The sequence below is a fragment of the Megalopta genalis genome, chromosome 4 (assembly GCF_051020955.1).
Source record: "Megalopta genalis isolate 19385.01 chromosome 4, iyMegGena1_principal, whole genome shotgun sequence".
Lineage (NCBI taxonomy): Eukaryota > Metazoa > Arthropoda > Insecta > Hymenoptera > Halictidae > Megalopta > Megalopta genalis.
In genome coordinates this window covers 29,081,780-29,096,771 of record NC_135016.1, presented here as the reverse complement: position 1 = coordinate 29,096,771, position 14,992 = coordinate 29,081,780, and the positions used below count along the sequence as shown (strand labels likewise).

The following is a 14,992-nucleotide window of genomic DNA, read 5'->3' as shown; positions in this document are numbered from 1 at the left end:
GCTCGAGGCAAGAAGTTCCGCAATCAAGTTAGAACCCGATTCATCTCCTCGTAGTCGTGAACGAGCCACCGCGCCGGAACGTATAAATAAAAAGAGAAAACGAGAGGTCGGTTGTTTGCCGGGGCGCTCGTAAAAGCCGAAGAAAACGAAAGAAAGAAACATCGACGGGGGTGGGGACACCTGGGAGCGTCGAACAAAAGTTTCCGTCGCCTCGTTGTCACCGAGGCGGCCCCTGACGAAAGTGCTGCTCCCAAACAACGAACGGGGGGGTTGCGCGTGCGGCAGTGCGACGAGGAAGACCGGCGGGTACCACTTGATTCAAGAGGGTGAATCGTTATGACTCTCGCCCCGTAAGCCCTACTTAATACTTTAGCGCTTTATTTTATGCGTGAGGTCGGGCCAGGCTGTAGGTCGCATTTATCACTGTAACAAAGAGCCCGAGCCGCGAGAAAGTTCAGACGCGAGGCGGCGCGTGCTCGCGAGTACTCGCGGTTCCTGAAAGTGAAACGGGGATTTATAGTTTGCTAAACAGTATGGGGAGGCCCTGGCCACCGGGAACCTTCGATCGCTGGAGAATAGTGCGAGCTTTATAGTCATTTATCCCATAGATCGCTGCAAAGTGCGTTGAATTCGGCGCTTTGTTCAGCTAAGATAATATAATATTATTTAATATATAATATATATAATTATATATATAATATAATTAATATAATATATAATATATATAATTATATATATAATATAATTAATATAATATATAATATATATAATTATATATATAATATAAATAATATAATATATAATATAATATAATATAATATTATATATTATTATATAATATTGTATAATATTATATTATATAATATAATATTATTTCGAAGAAACTGAATGATTCTCTTTAATGAGACACTTTGTATTATAGCTAGACTGCGGACCTTTATGCAAAATAAAAATTGTTTTTTTTTTTACCTAAATTGCAAGACACAGATATCAAACACACGCTTTTTTCCTTTCTTTAATCATTTTAGTAAGTGCAAACCGATGCATCAACGTCCGCAGTTTTTTTTATATTTTCATCATTTTAAATTACGAACGCTCATTTTTACCATAAATGCATAAAATCCGCGGTGTAATTGTAGCACAAATTTTACAAGTTTGTTCTTGCTAAGACTGATGCAACGAACAGTATATTAGAGTTTTTGATCAGTTTTGTATTAAGTTTTATTTGCGTCTGTGTAATTTCTTGAGCTACGATAGTTTTTCCTTCAGTTTATATTAAAGTATATTAAAGTAAATTATTTCCACCTGTTCCTATTGCAATATTTTTCCTGCACTTGATAGTACAAAGTACCGTGTAAAATTAATAAGAAGCTCAAAGAATCTGTGAAAAAGTAATCTGCTCGTTCGCTTTCTTCGTCCAAGATTAAATTTTTCAAGGTCAATATAGTCAAACAAATTCGTTTACTATAAAGTGACAACCCTTTTAAAGCTCCCAAATATTCGTTCCAGACGATTCTGTGCTGAGATATGGCGTTTTAAATACGGAATCATAAAACTCAAAGTTAAATTAAATTTTTCACACCAATTATGTAATATTAGAATATTAATCGTTCTTAATTCGTGCATAAATAGCGCCGATTTCATAACAATTCAAACTTTGAGAAGAGTTTTTAAGAAACCGTAAATTACCGTAAACACCAGACCTTTTCTCTATGAAAGCATAAACAATTGCCAAGAAGAGGATATCAAGTTTAGATGGAGCCGCTTGCAATCTTCGCGTGTAGAATTTTTGCCAGCAGTATTTCGACACCTGGATAAACAGTGAAGCGGTAAGCGCGCTCGACGCTGAACGCACGTATCCAATTTCAAAACAAAAGCATGATTTTTCCGGATATTTCCCACGAACTGGCAAAAACCTGTTACCAGCAATATACATATAGTTCGTCAGTATTCGCTCGTTTACAAATGAGAACGTAAAAACTTGCGAACAAAAATTTGTTTTTCATGAAAAAAAGCTGATTGTTGAGAATACATATTTTTCACTTGGCGATATTCTAGCCGGTGTAAAAAATTTCGTTCACAGAAAGCGAGTTCCCACACCACCGTGCACTGTCTGCGAATCGTTTTAATGTATTCTTCTGTGTATCATATTCAAATTCGACAGCCCCTGAAACGAGCCGCGACCTAAGCTCCCCGAAATTCGCCTGTGCTTACCGAAAGGGCGTCATTATGCAAGACCACGAAATTTCTGAAGGCCGCGAGCGTCGTCTTATTTCTGACTCAGCTGGACGAATATATTGTATCGCAATGTGACGGGAAATGCTATTGATTTATCGGCGGTGTTCTCATTAGGGACGTGAAAAAGGCGAAAAAAAATCAATGCGATTCTATGTTGAATCGACTGTCCGATAACACCGTGTCGGTCTTGTGTATTTTAGTAATGAGTCGGAAAACCGAGCCACGTAACGCTGCGAATGTGTGACGCACACGATAAAGTAGCGAGATTACGCGGCAGCTAATAAACGCGGTTAATTATAACACACCGGTCGAATAATCGGATTAAAGTCCAACATGGGATTATTGGCGGCCCGTTAATATAGTTGTTCTTGCCGACTAATGTGGATCGAGACAAAGCTGTTTAAAATTCCCAGGGGGAACTTGACTACCGTGTCCGGTTCGGTTATTCCGTGCATATGCGTCGGCGAACAGTATTTACCGTTAATTTAACCTGTCATTATCAATTTTCAATAATTTAAATACAAGATTGATCTAAACAAAACAAATAAACGCACAATTATTTTCAAAGATAACTGCAGAACCGTTTCAAGCATTTGATTCGTACGATTTTTACGAAAGATAAATGCCCAATTTGTTCGAAAGACGGATGCACAATTTGTTTTGCAAGATAAACGCAGAAATTCATTGTTGGTATATACAACGATACTCACACGCATACACTTGTATACATAGGGGCAATAAATACAGGTACAAGCCCGAGCTTCTCGGGGAAACACGTATACATTAGGACGCTTTTTTACCTGGAATTTACCTAAAGGAATAGTATAAAAGGACTGCACGTTCCAGTGCGAGACACTTCCCAGAGAACTACAAGAGGCGTTCATCAGCCTAGAAGACGATCAGTCAGACAGTATCTCCGCGACTTCACATACAGTTACTCTTCTTCACATAAAGTACATTTTGTATCACACATACACGTATTATACATTTTATATCCGCTAGGTGCTTTCTTAATCACTGTATCATATTTGTATTGTATTATTAGCAAATAAACAATTACAAATTCCAACGTCCATTGAAAGACAAATGCACAATTTCATCGAAATGGCTGCGATTATTTAGCGGGAATACTTTTTACGTTATCGATAGCCAGCGACGACGGCGCTGAATTTCCAGGCGAGGGGCAGAATATTTCTTCCATGAATATTTCAAGAGTAAAAGTGAAAAATGATAATTCAATAGCTCATCGGTTTCAATCCGCGCAGCTTCTGCTTCTGTATTACTTCGCAGGGAATATCGATATGCATGAAAACCGCGATAACCGACCGATTTTTCCGCAGCCGAGATTGATAACCGTAATACACTTCCATTGGTTCGAATTTTCGCTGCGGAAGCTGTTGATTAAATATCGATAAGCTGCTTTTCAATTCATTGTACAGCTAATACTGTGAAGTGCACGCAAACGGGCCGCCACTCCTGAAACCACAGAAGAAAGCGCCGAAGCTGAGCGCGATAACCGAAAAAAGCCTGGCAACAGTCGTCTCGAAATTTGTCGATCTCTCCAGCAAGCATGCCGATCTCAAACGAACCGAACCATCGTTAATAACGTTTCCATCGATCGCGCAGTCCAAACACGGTCTGCCCGCTAAAACGTCCGCACATATCTCCTTCGCGAAACCGTCCCCTTTTCGTGCATCAGTCAACATCGTCTCCGGCATTCATCGACGAGAGAGGAATACGGGCGTGTTTGCGTTGATCGGAGTCGGAACTCCGGATCTGTCATCGAATTTGCAACAGTCGATCGAACCCAGGGGGATACCGTTCTAATACAACGATTCTAGAACAGTGTTTCGACTGACACATAGGCTAATATCATTTTTTGCAACCAACATCGAGTTGAAATTGCGACATTTCTGTTTGAAGCTTCGAATACATCAGAATACACTTTATGATATACTACTGTGATCAAAAAGTAAGGTGAATTTGTTTATAAAATGTAAATTCTTTGTTTATTCTTCCAAATCAATTTCATCCCCTTCAAAGTAATCCCCGTCCGATAAAACGCACTGTTTCGGACGCTTTTTCCAGTCCTCGAAACAGTCGGAATAGTCTTTTTCCGGTATAGCTTTCAAGACCTTCTTCGATTCGGTTTTTATCTCCTCAATCGTGTCAAAACGGCATCCCCGCATTGGCTTTTTGAGTTTGCTGAATAACCAGAAGTCGCACGGAGCCAAATCAGACGAATACGGTGGTTGCGGAACGATATGAGTCGAGTTTTTGGCAAAAAAGTCGCGAAGAACCAATGCAGTATGACATGGCACCAATCGAGACTTGACGCGTTTGAGACACAAAACATCCTTCAAAATGGTTTGGGCTGAACCAAATGATATTCCAACACTATCAGCGAGGTCTCTCATTGTCAGTCGACGATTTTCAAGCACCAAATCTTTGATTTTTTTGGACGTGGCCCTCGTCGGTAGACGTTGATGGTCGTCCAGAGCGCGGTTCGTCTTCAACGCGTTCTCGGCCCGCTTTGAACTTGTTGTACCACTTATAAACGTTTTTTTGTGCCATAGTTTGATCACCAAAGGCCTTCCGTAACATTTTCAACGTGTCCGCACAAGAATATTCGTTCCGCAAACAAAATTTGATGCAAGTTCTTTGCTCAACAAAATCACCCATTGTAAAAATCGAAAAATTCACTTTTGGTTGTTTACAAAAACACGTGTAACTCGGAGATAATTAAACCTTTTGACAAACAGACACTTGACAAATGTTACACACAGTCCTACCAACCTAGGAAAAAAAAATTACCTGCCTTCCTAATGCCCGGAAGTTTTAAATGACAATTTCACCTTACTTTTTGATCACAGTAGTATACATATACATATATGCCTCTACGGGGTGGGAAACACGAAATGAACCATACTTTTGTACCTCGTTGTTATGCTGCGGATCTTATGCATTTATGAGAAAAGTGTGTAGCTGAAATATAAAATTGTAAACAGATGAAAAAAATTTAATAATATAGTCACACTATTTTCAGTTTATTGAAATGATTTTTTTAACTTCCCTTCTTCACAATCGTCTTGGACAAATTTTATTTTGCATAAAAAATTATTTTTTCAATTTTCTATCGCCGCACATTAAAGTTAACCATGGCAATAAAAAATTGAAAAAATAATTCTTTATACGAAATAAAATTTATCCAAGACGATTGTGAGGAACAGAAGTTAAAAAAAATAAATCGTTTCTTCCACAATCATTTCAATAAACTGAAAATAGTGTGACTATATTATTAAATTCTTTTTATGTGTTTACAATTTTATATTTCAGTCACACGTTCTTCTCATAAATGCATAAGATCCGCAGCATAACAACGAGGTACAAAAATATGGTTCATTTCGTCTTTCCCACCCCGTGGAGGCATCGTTGACGCAACCAATTCGTAAGTTAGAACCTCCCCACCGACAACTTCGATTTTTAGGGGTTTCGATCATGATTTCTGTACCGCGGCGTCGCAGCAGCCGCGTTCCTCCTCGTTTTCCGGCCGAGACTTAGGCCCCCAGTAATTTCCGTATAAACATCCACGAATTTATCCGTTCGAACGGGACGCGAAACCGGAGGATAAGGAGGTGGGAAGGGCCGCGAGGCAGAAGGCAATCGGCCGCGTGTTCGAAACAGCCCCCGGGGGCACGACGCTCAACTTTGGCAGGAGAATTCCAATTTTGGCCTCTTTCAATTTAAGGCTACTTGTCTTCCTCGCCGTCTTCTCGTCCGTCTTGTACCGGCAGACTTGTCGGCCTCGGAGCACCTCCTCTCCCCTCCCCACACCCGCCAACCTTTCTCTCTTCGCCGTCATTTCAATTCGCCTTTCCTTTTCTTCGGCTTCCAGCCGACTACGACTCCTCGATTCGTGATACAACCATCCCTCTCCGCTCCCACACCACCCCGGAACCGAAGGAAGAGGTCCCGCCGCCATTGATCAGACGCCACCGCCGAGAAATCGAGCGTTCCTCTTCTTCGATCTTTCTCCGTCTTTCTCTTCGAGTCGCGTTCCCTGTCCCGGTTCAGGCCTCGGGCCATCGTTATTACTTTTATTATCGTTGTTATCGTTAATATCCAAGACCAGGGCGCGACGCTTCCTCCCAACGGTGGTGCGATGATTGGGGATGGATCGTTGTGTACGCATCCGTTTCCTCATTGGGGGAGGATTTTGATTGGAATATTTTCGACGGTTCCGCCGGCTTCCGACGGCAATGGCGAATTATTTGTTTGCGGGGTGGTGTGACTGTAAACTTCGGGAGATTTTTTGTTGGTCGCTGAATTAATTGCTGCGTGAGCCGTCTAGTCGAGCGTCTTCTCCGCTTTCGATGCTGATCGTTATCCTGATCGTATCTATTCTTTGCATTTTGCTTCGCGGTAGTGCACGAAGCTATCCATTAGCACTAGAACTGTCGAGCTAGTAGATATATCTGGTTTTTTAACCCTTTGCGCTCCGTTGGCTCCGCTATGGTGACAACCGCGTCATTTGTTCCGTAAATCCGAAGGCTCTATGCGGAGCCCAATGATTTTAGCATGATTACACCAAAGATGCTACGTTTTTGTCTACGTTGGCAATTGTTATTTGTAGTGAAAACGTGCTTAGCGTGTGTACCATTACGATCAAAACATTTTTTGCCTATTTTTATACTTAGCAACATAAAATGAATTACACTCAAAATAAGACTTCCTTTATCTCGGGCGCTTTGCTCCAAAAATGTGCCTGAGTTGTTGTTAGTGATATTTTTCAGAAAAACGCTGTACAACTTTATTTTAGAACGTCCGAAGAATATTTACTAATTTTTAATTTAATTTAATTATTAATCGAGCCGATTCCAGTGAAGATTAACAATGAAAAAAATTCCGGCAAACTCGCAACAAAAGATGTTTTTGTTTCAATAATTCCGCATCCAAACAGAATTCAACGGACGATTCGCAATGCTAATTTTATAATAAATCGCGTCAAAGAACACGAGGGATATATTTATTTAAGAATTGCGAAGAATATCGTTAATAGTAAATTTACCCATTTCGTCGAGGATGCATTTGCTGCTTGGAAATTTCGGTCACGATTCACGATGTCGATGCACCGACCTCGCACAATGTTAAGTAGATACCATTACGATTAAAACATTTTTTGCACATTTTTATACTTAGCAACATGAAATGAATAAAATCAAACGCTTTCGCAAGGACGTGTAATCTTTTCCGCTCAAAATAAGACTTCCTTTATCTCAGGCGCTTTGCTCCAAAAATTAAGTTAATTTGTACTTTCACAATTCCTCGTATTATAAAAGTATTCCTACGAGAAACTTTTAGGCAAGCTTCTTTGCTCAAGATTATATTGCAATAGAAATTGCACGACGTTTAAACGAATCGAATCTTGTCCTTGTTATAAAACAGTGTACATTAGTTATTTTAAATTTCTTTAGATTAGATTAGATTTCTCGGTAGTTTGTGTTAATTAATCCTCGGTCGGCGGACCGTTTTCACAACAGAACTATAACAATTCCGAGCTTTGTTCAGCAATTCTTCCAAACATATTGTTACGAATTACTACACTTCTCCCGCATCGCGGCATTTTATTTACAATAGAGAACACGAACTATAATACAACTAAATTATGTTAGAGATCTTTGAATTAGATGGTGTTGATCGCTCGACGGTCCGATCCCGACTCCTCGATTGTCCGTTGATAAAACACCTCCGTGGCAACCCCTCTCTTCTATTTTTCTTTAAGGAGTTGCTCACAACAGGGCAGTTTCACATTACAGCGACTTGATTTGGACAAGTTGCCGTAGCAATATTTTCGAAGACACATCTCGCAGACTCGTTAGCCTTTCCCAGCGTAACAACAATTTACTTGATTTCATTGCCGATAATTGGGCTACCGACTGAACGATTTAAATACTCTGAGTCAGAATTGTGACAGAGTCAGCGCCTTGCGAGGATGAAAAATAAAGGAAGTCGCGCAGGCGACAAAGGCAGATGTTTAATTTCCACGGCGTTCCCCGGCCCGATAATTATCGCAGCACGCGCCGGAAGAATTCGGAGCGCAGCGGCGCATATTGAAAACCGTAATTCGAGAAAATAGTCGAGGTCATAAGAGTGCTCCGGACGGTGTAATTACCGCAGACTATTAGCTCCCAGCAACCGAGAGGCGAACGCAATCTCCATGAATCCTTCCGGCGTTCCGGCCGAATTCCTAGGTATTCCGTTAAATCACCAGCATGTTAAGTATCGTCGCTAAGTACCTGCGGGTGCACCGGAGTCTTTCCGATGACGCATCGCAGAGAATAAAGCAGCGGAGGAGGAAACGGAATACACGCCCCGCTGTTTTCTGTCGAAATAACGGTCATTTGGGGAGGCAGAGCTAAAAATGTTTATCCTCCGGCCGTGGCCAAGGCATTACCGCAATTGGCTGCGCTCAGGGCTGGGAATTGCGTCGGTCTAACGTGTCGCGTGCTTATTCGAAGGAACTCCCGCAATAACCCTTGCTGACGCCGCGCCGTCCCCCCCGGGGGACGAACCTGGACGTTGTTAGACGCGCACGAGCGCCAAGCGGCCAGCTAGCTGCCAAATTAGTATTGTTACCGAGTCAATAATTTCTTCTGTCCAAGTGCCGGTTGTTTGTTTCCCCACTCGCGCACGAGTCCTCTCGTTCCTCCGACGGGGACCCGCAGCCTTCGCGTGTTTTCGAAAACACACCGGCCCCGGGACAAACATACTTCCGTTCTAGTCCGTCTATTGGCAACGGATAGTATCGGGAAATATCTTCGAAGATGTCTGCTCGCCCCAGTCGCTTCGAGTATTTCGAAATTGATTAGCGGAGTTCTCGTTGTTGGCTGCACGCTCTCGTCGCTTATCGGACATGGGCAAATTTTACAGAAATAATAGCAGTTTAATTGAAATGGCATTGGAATAATGGAAATAGTAATCATTGATGGAAATGATAACAATATATAATAATAGAAATAGTGGCAATATAATAGAAATAATGGCAATATAATAGATATAACACCGATATCATAGAAATAATAGCAATTTCAAACAATGAATAATTTCGTTATTTTTTTGTTCAAATATAACGAAAGAAATAATCCTCAAAATGATATGATAAAGACTTTGAAGAAATTTTTACGGCAATTTAATTTGCGTGGAATCTTTTCTGAGAAAGTTTACCTTTAAACCCACATAATTCCCAAAGAGGGTTTTAGAGTTATCTCAAATAACGCTTTCGATTAATTACAAACTAAAATAACATGTTATTTACAAAATAATATTTTATATAACGTTATTTCGAAAGTGATCACAGGCATGGAAATAATTACGAAATAAGATAACATGTTACTTGAAACAATATTTCAAATACAGCCCGAGGCTGTTGCTTCCGTCAACAAGCAAAGAGACCGCGATATCGGCTGTAATAACGTACAATGTCGAACCCGAAGAGAGGACATACTTTCCTCGTAAAAACAAATCGAACTACAGTCATCTCGAGCTACTCGCGGCGTCAAGTCGTGTAACGTACGCGGTAACCGAGGCGCACTTGAAACAATTTTCGCCGAAAAACTGTCGAGTGCGCGGTATTCAAATAGTTTCGCGTTGCTCTTTGAGATTCAGATTGCAGCGTGGAAAAAGCGGTCGACAGGGAACAAAAAAAGAAGAACAAAAATAAAACGCGAGTAGAAGTGTTTTTCCCTCGCGTGTGCCTCGTCGACCGCGTTTAATTGCGTTCGAAAGTGACTTTTCCGGCGCGGCCCGGGCTATTTGCGTGGATATTCTACCTTCGCACTTTTCCTTTCGCCGTTTTCGTTTGTTCACGGCCGATAGAATGTTTGCCGGTCGTCGTGTAAACAATAGCCGGGGCCCGCGTTCGGGTCGGGCTTTTAGCCGAGCGCCGCGGCGCCTTCGGTTCGTCAACGGAAGGAAACAATTTCTGCTCTGTTTTCAGGCGGAAGTCGAAGTTGTGGAACAATATAGCGATCCCAGGGACAGCAAGAACAAGGCGTACGTAGAGCCCGGAGCGGAAACGTCTCTGCCGACGATTTACAGCAAAGTAAATCGCAACTATTGCCGACCGTACACGGGTAAGTGGTCTACTTGCGTGCAGCGCTCGTTCAACAACCTCACTTTTACGTCGAAGATTACGTTCTTTTAGTTTTCGAGAGCCTCGAACGCTCTGCGAAAATTGAATCTGAACCGGTCCACGGAAATTGTTGCGAGAGCCGAGACAATTTTGTCGTGCAAAGAGTGCTCGACGAGAGAAGTTACTCTGAGCAATGAAAGAAGAAAGTACAATTATGACGTATCGAAAAGTAGCATAGTAAGCTTGCGTTTCTAAATAATAATCGCAGAAAAATATTATTGAACTTTGTTACTCGAGGTAACTGGATTGCGGATAAAATTACTATTGGTATTGAAAAATGAAATAAAATGATTCTAGCATTTTCAATTAGTACAGAGATGGAGATTTCATGAATTCCATCTTGCTATTCTTTGGGAGAACATTAATGACCCTAACACAATATAGTCGACGAAAATCGTTGACTGTAGATTTTATTGTAAATGAAATATGCTAATTTTAATTGTAGTAAAATATGCCAATTTTAATTATGGTAAAATATGCCGATTTTAATGTGGTTAAATATACTAATTTTGATTGTAGTAAAATATGCCGATTTTAATTCTGGTAAAATATACTGATTTTAATTGTAATAAAATATGCCGATCTTAATTGTAGTAAAATATGCTAATTTTAATTGTAATAAAATGTGCTGATCAACGAGATAGTAGTTCACAACGAAAGCATCCGTTTCGAACGTATTGCTAAACCGTGAAAGTGTTACGACGCGCTACAAAAAGATTTAACGCAGTATATTTATCAATGAACGTTTCAATTAACTTCTTCGCATGCGCAGAATGACTCCAAATATGAAATGAATATTAAAATTTATGGAGGCAGATAGTTCGTACATCGGCGACGATAAATTATAACAAGCGGAATCAAGGTTGTGAAATTGATGCGGGTAGATACTTTGCATAAGCCCGCGAGGAAAAATAAATACAGGGAGTGTCGTTAAAGCGCCGCTTATGCCAACAGACGCAGCGCATTCCAATACGATATCGGCGGATGATAAATCCATGCGAATCCTCGAGCACGGACAAAGACAACGACCGGTGCTCGTAAATTCGCGGAACATTCAGTACACGTCTAATGAACCGTCCGGGCTTAAATATATCTCTCGATAGGACAGATCCGGCATTATAATAAATAAACGTAAACCGTCGCTCGTAAATCGTCGACTTATCCTGGGCGCCTGGATGATAGCCACCGCCGCGCTCTTTTCTGACTCCGCTTATCGATTGGCCCGCTAGCTGTGTGTCCAACTTTCAGCCAACCAGCTATCATGCTCTCCCCGCCCTCCCCCCCGCCCTGTCACCGTTTTTTCTCATTTTCATTCGAAATCCTTTCTCACCGAGTGGTTGATCGGACATAATGCAACGCTGAGTAAATATCATGGCTGCTACCGGAGCCAAGGATCCTTCTCAAAGTATTGATCTGCGGAGAAGGAGACCGATCCGATGCGAACCGCTTAACTTAACACTTCGAAAACTGCCCGATCGAAGGAATTATTGTTCGCTGAGTCGTGTTTTTAAATAAATACTATGAATAAGTACTATCTATACTTCTGTGAAGGAACGTTTCCGAAGGGATAAAAATGTCAGCGATCTTCTACGTTTCATCTAAAGTGCTATGAACACACTTGTAAGATGTAATCGTTATACAACGTTGCTACAGGTTTAAATGTCGATGTAATGCTAAATCTCAAACAGCGGGAAACAATCGCGAATAAGTTGGTACTTCTCTGCAAATCTAAAGATTATTAATGAACGTTGCTATTGGATTATTTTCTCTCTTTTAAATACTCAGAAGTTTTTCCTTCTAGCATATAAGTTACAAAAACGAATATAGAACAGAGTGCTCTTTGTCTTTAGGTGACGTTTTTGGTTTCGTCTTTGTGAATAGTCTTCGGTCTCCTGGAGCAATCAGGAGAGTAAAGACGGTCCTTCCTCGTACATCAAATTAATAAACTAAAAGGGATAAGTTTAATTCACTGCGTTTTACTTTTATTTATCTACCTATTTCCAATAGTTGCCAATGGCCTAAACGTCGACGCAACGATTCATCTTTATCAGAAGAACGTAATGATCAGACTTCGGATCTCGATGCATTTATGGCGCGTGCAGATTTTTCAGATGCAAGGACACTTACAAATTAACGAGGTTTAATAGGTTTTACCTTCTTATTACAATAAGTAATCATTTACTTGACGAAAGAAACTTTTCTTGGATTCTAATTCTTGTAAAATAAATAAATGAATAAAATATGAAATAAATAAAATAAATAAGATAAATAAATAAAATAAGTGAATAAATTGATGCTTCACAGCAAAAGAATATCCAAAATTCTAGCAATCACAACGATGAATGTTTCTAGCGATAAAGATTCTAAAATGATAAACATTTTCGGTATCGAAACGAGACGATCGCCGATTTTGTAGCGAAGCTGTCAAGGACGATAAGCGATCGTCTCAGTGAAACTTGCAAATAGACGCGGATGAAATATAAAAGCTATAAATCGGTATTGGTTGCAGCTATTGATTTCGATGTATCGATGCGAACGGAATTATTCGAATATCCGGCGGCAGCGTAATAATTCGAACGTCAATCGGGATTGAGATCGGGATCCGGATTTGGACCTTCGCCGCGGCGAAATCTATTTCTGATATCCAACGGGACGCAGCCGCATAAATTACCTACCTCGAACCATTTCTAGTCTCGCGGACCGATAATATTGCCTGTACTAACTCTCGCTAACTCGCCGTTTTCGCCTCGCAAGGTTTTGTTCGTCTCTATCGATATAGAAAATGAACACGGTGACGCGAATTCTGTTACCGATAATTAACCCTTTGCACTCGAAGTTTTTTTTAAGTCATATTACCAGCAACTCGAAGCCATTTTAGTGAAAAGATCATATTCACATGTAAGTTCATGATATAAGCATTAAAAGAAAAGTCATCGTTGTATGTTATTATTTTTTTAATTGTTTATGGATACAAACGTCATTTGTCACCAACAGCGAAATATCCTATAACTAATTTTTACGATTTGTTTTTGTTCTTATGTTAAAAACTGAAAATTATTTGCATTGTCTCCGTAGCGGAGCCCTCGAGTTTGAAGACAAATTTTAAATGGCTCCGCTCCGGAGCCCTCGAGTGCAAAGGGTTAATAATCCGCTTTCACCAGAGGGATTTAAATTGTGCTAGAAAAACAGATAAATAAACGACGAGCAAACAAAGCAATTCGAATTATTTAACATTCACATAACCCTGACGTAACCTCAAGATTACGTACAACCAATATGTAGTAACCCTGGGCCCCAGGAACCTACATCTACCGCTGACGTAACCGGTGACCTTGAGCCTACAACCAACTTGACGTAACCCCGGGCCCCAAAACCTACATCTACCGTTGTCGTAACCGGGGATACAAGATAACCTTGATATAACCACGACATGACCGCGACATAACTGCGACATACTACTGTGATCAAAAAGTAAGGTGAAATTGTCATTTAAAACTCCCGGACATTAGGAAGGCAGACAATTGTTTTTTTCCTAGGTTGGTAGGACTGTCTATAACAATTGCCAAGCGTCTGTTTGTTAAAAGGTTTAATTATCTCCGAGTTACACGTGTTTTAGTAAACGACCAAAAGTGAATTTTTCGATTTTTACAATGGGTGATTTTGTTGAGCAAAGAACTTGCATCAAATTTTGTTTGCGGAACGAATATTCTTGTGCGGACACGTTGAAAATGTTGCGGAAGGCCTTTGGTGATCAAACTATGGCACAAAAAAGCATTTATAAGTGGTACAACGAGTTCAAAGCGGGCCGAGAACGCGTTGAAGACGAACCGCGCTCTGGACGACCATCAACGTCTACCGACGAGGGCCACGTCCAAAAAAATCGAAGATTTGGTGCTTGAAAATTGTCGACTGACAATGAGAGACCTCGCTGATAGTGTTGGAATATCATTTGGCTCAGTCCAAACCATTTTGAAGGATGTTTTGTGTCTCAAACGCGTCAAGTCTCGATTGGTGCCATGTCATACTGCATTGGTTCTTCGCGACTTTTTTGCCAAAAACTCGACTCATATTGTTCCGCAACCACCGTATTCGCCTGATTTGGCTCCGTGCGACTTCTGGTTATTCAGCAAACTCAAAAAGCCAATGCGGGGACGCCGTTTTGACACGATTGAGGAGATAAAAACCGAATCGAAGAAGGTCTTGAAGGCTATACCGGAAAAAGACTATTCCGACTGTTTCGAGGACTGGAAAAAGCGTCGGAAACAGTGCGTTTTATCGGACGGGGATTACTTTGAAGGGGATGAAATTGATTTGGAAGAATAAATAAAGAATTTACATTTTATAAACAAATTCACCTTACTTTTTGATCACAGTAGTAATCTTGTATTAGGGGGACCGGAAAGTTACGTCGTTTGTTTACATTAAATTCAAACAGATAAATATGCGCAGAAACGACATTACTTTCCGGTCCCCTTAATACATGAACCAATATGTACATGTATTAGGTCTATCGGAAAGTTCTGTCCGTTTAAGAAATGAAAGGAAATAATAGATGTGTTTCAT

General features: G+C 40.6%; 1 protein-coding gene across 1 annotated transcript in view; it reads left to right on the top strand.

Annotated features, from left to right (window-relative positions):
- hwt (SH2 domain-containing adapter heavyweight) overlaps nucleotides 1-14,992 on the top strand; it is a 414,519-nt gene that overhangs the window by 321,413 nt on the left and 78,114 nt on the right. The window contains exon 4 of the mRNA XM_033466730.2: nucleotides 10,235-10,370. Coding sequence (XP_033322621.2) covers nucleotides 10,235-10,370 — 136 coding nt within the window. The remainder of the gene's footprint in view (nucleotides 1-10,234; nucleotides 10,371-14,992) is intronic.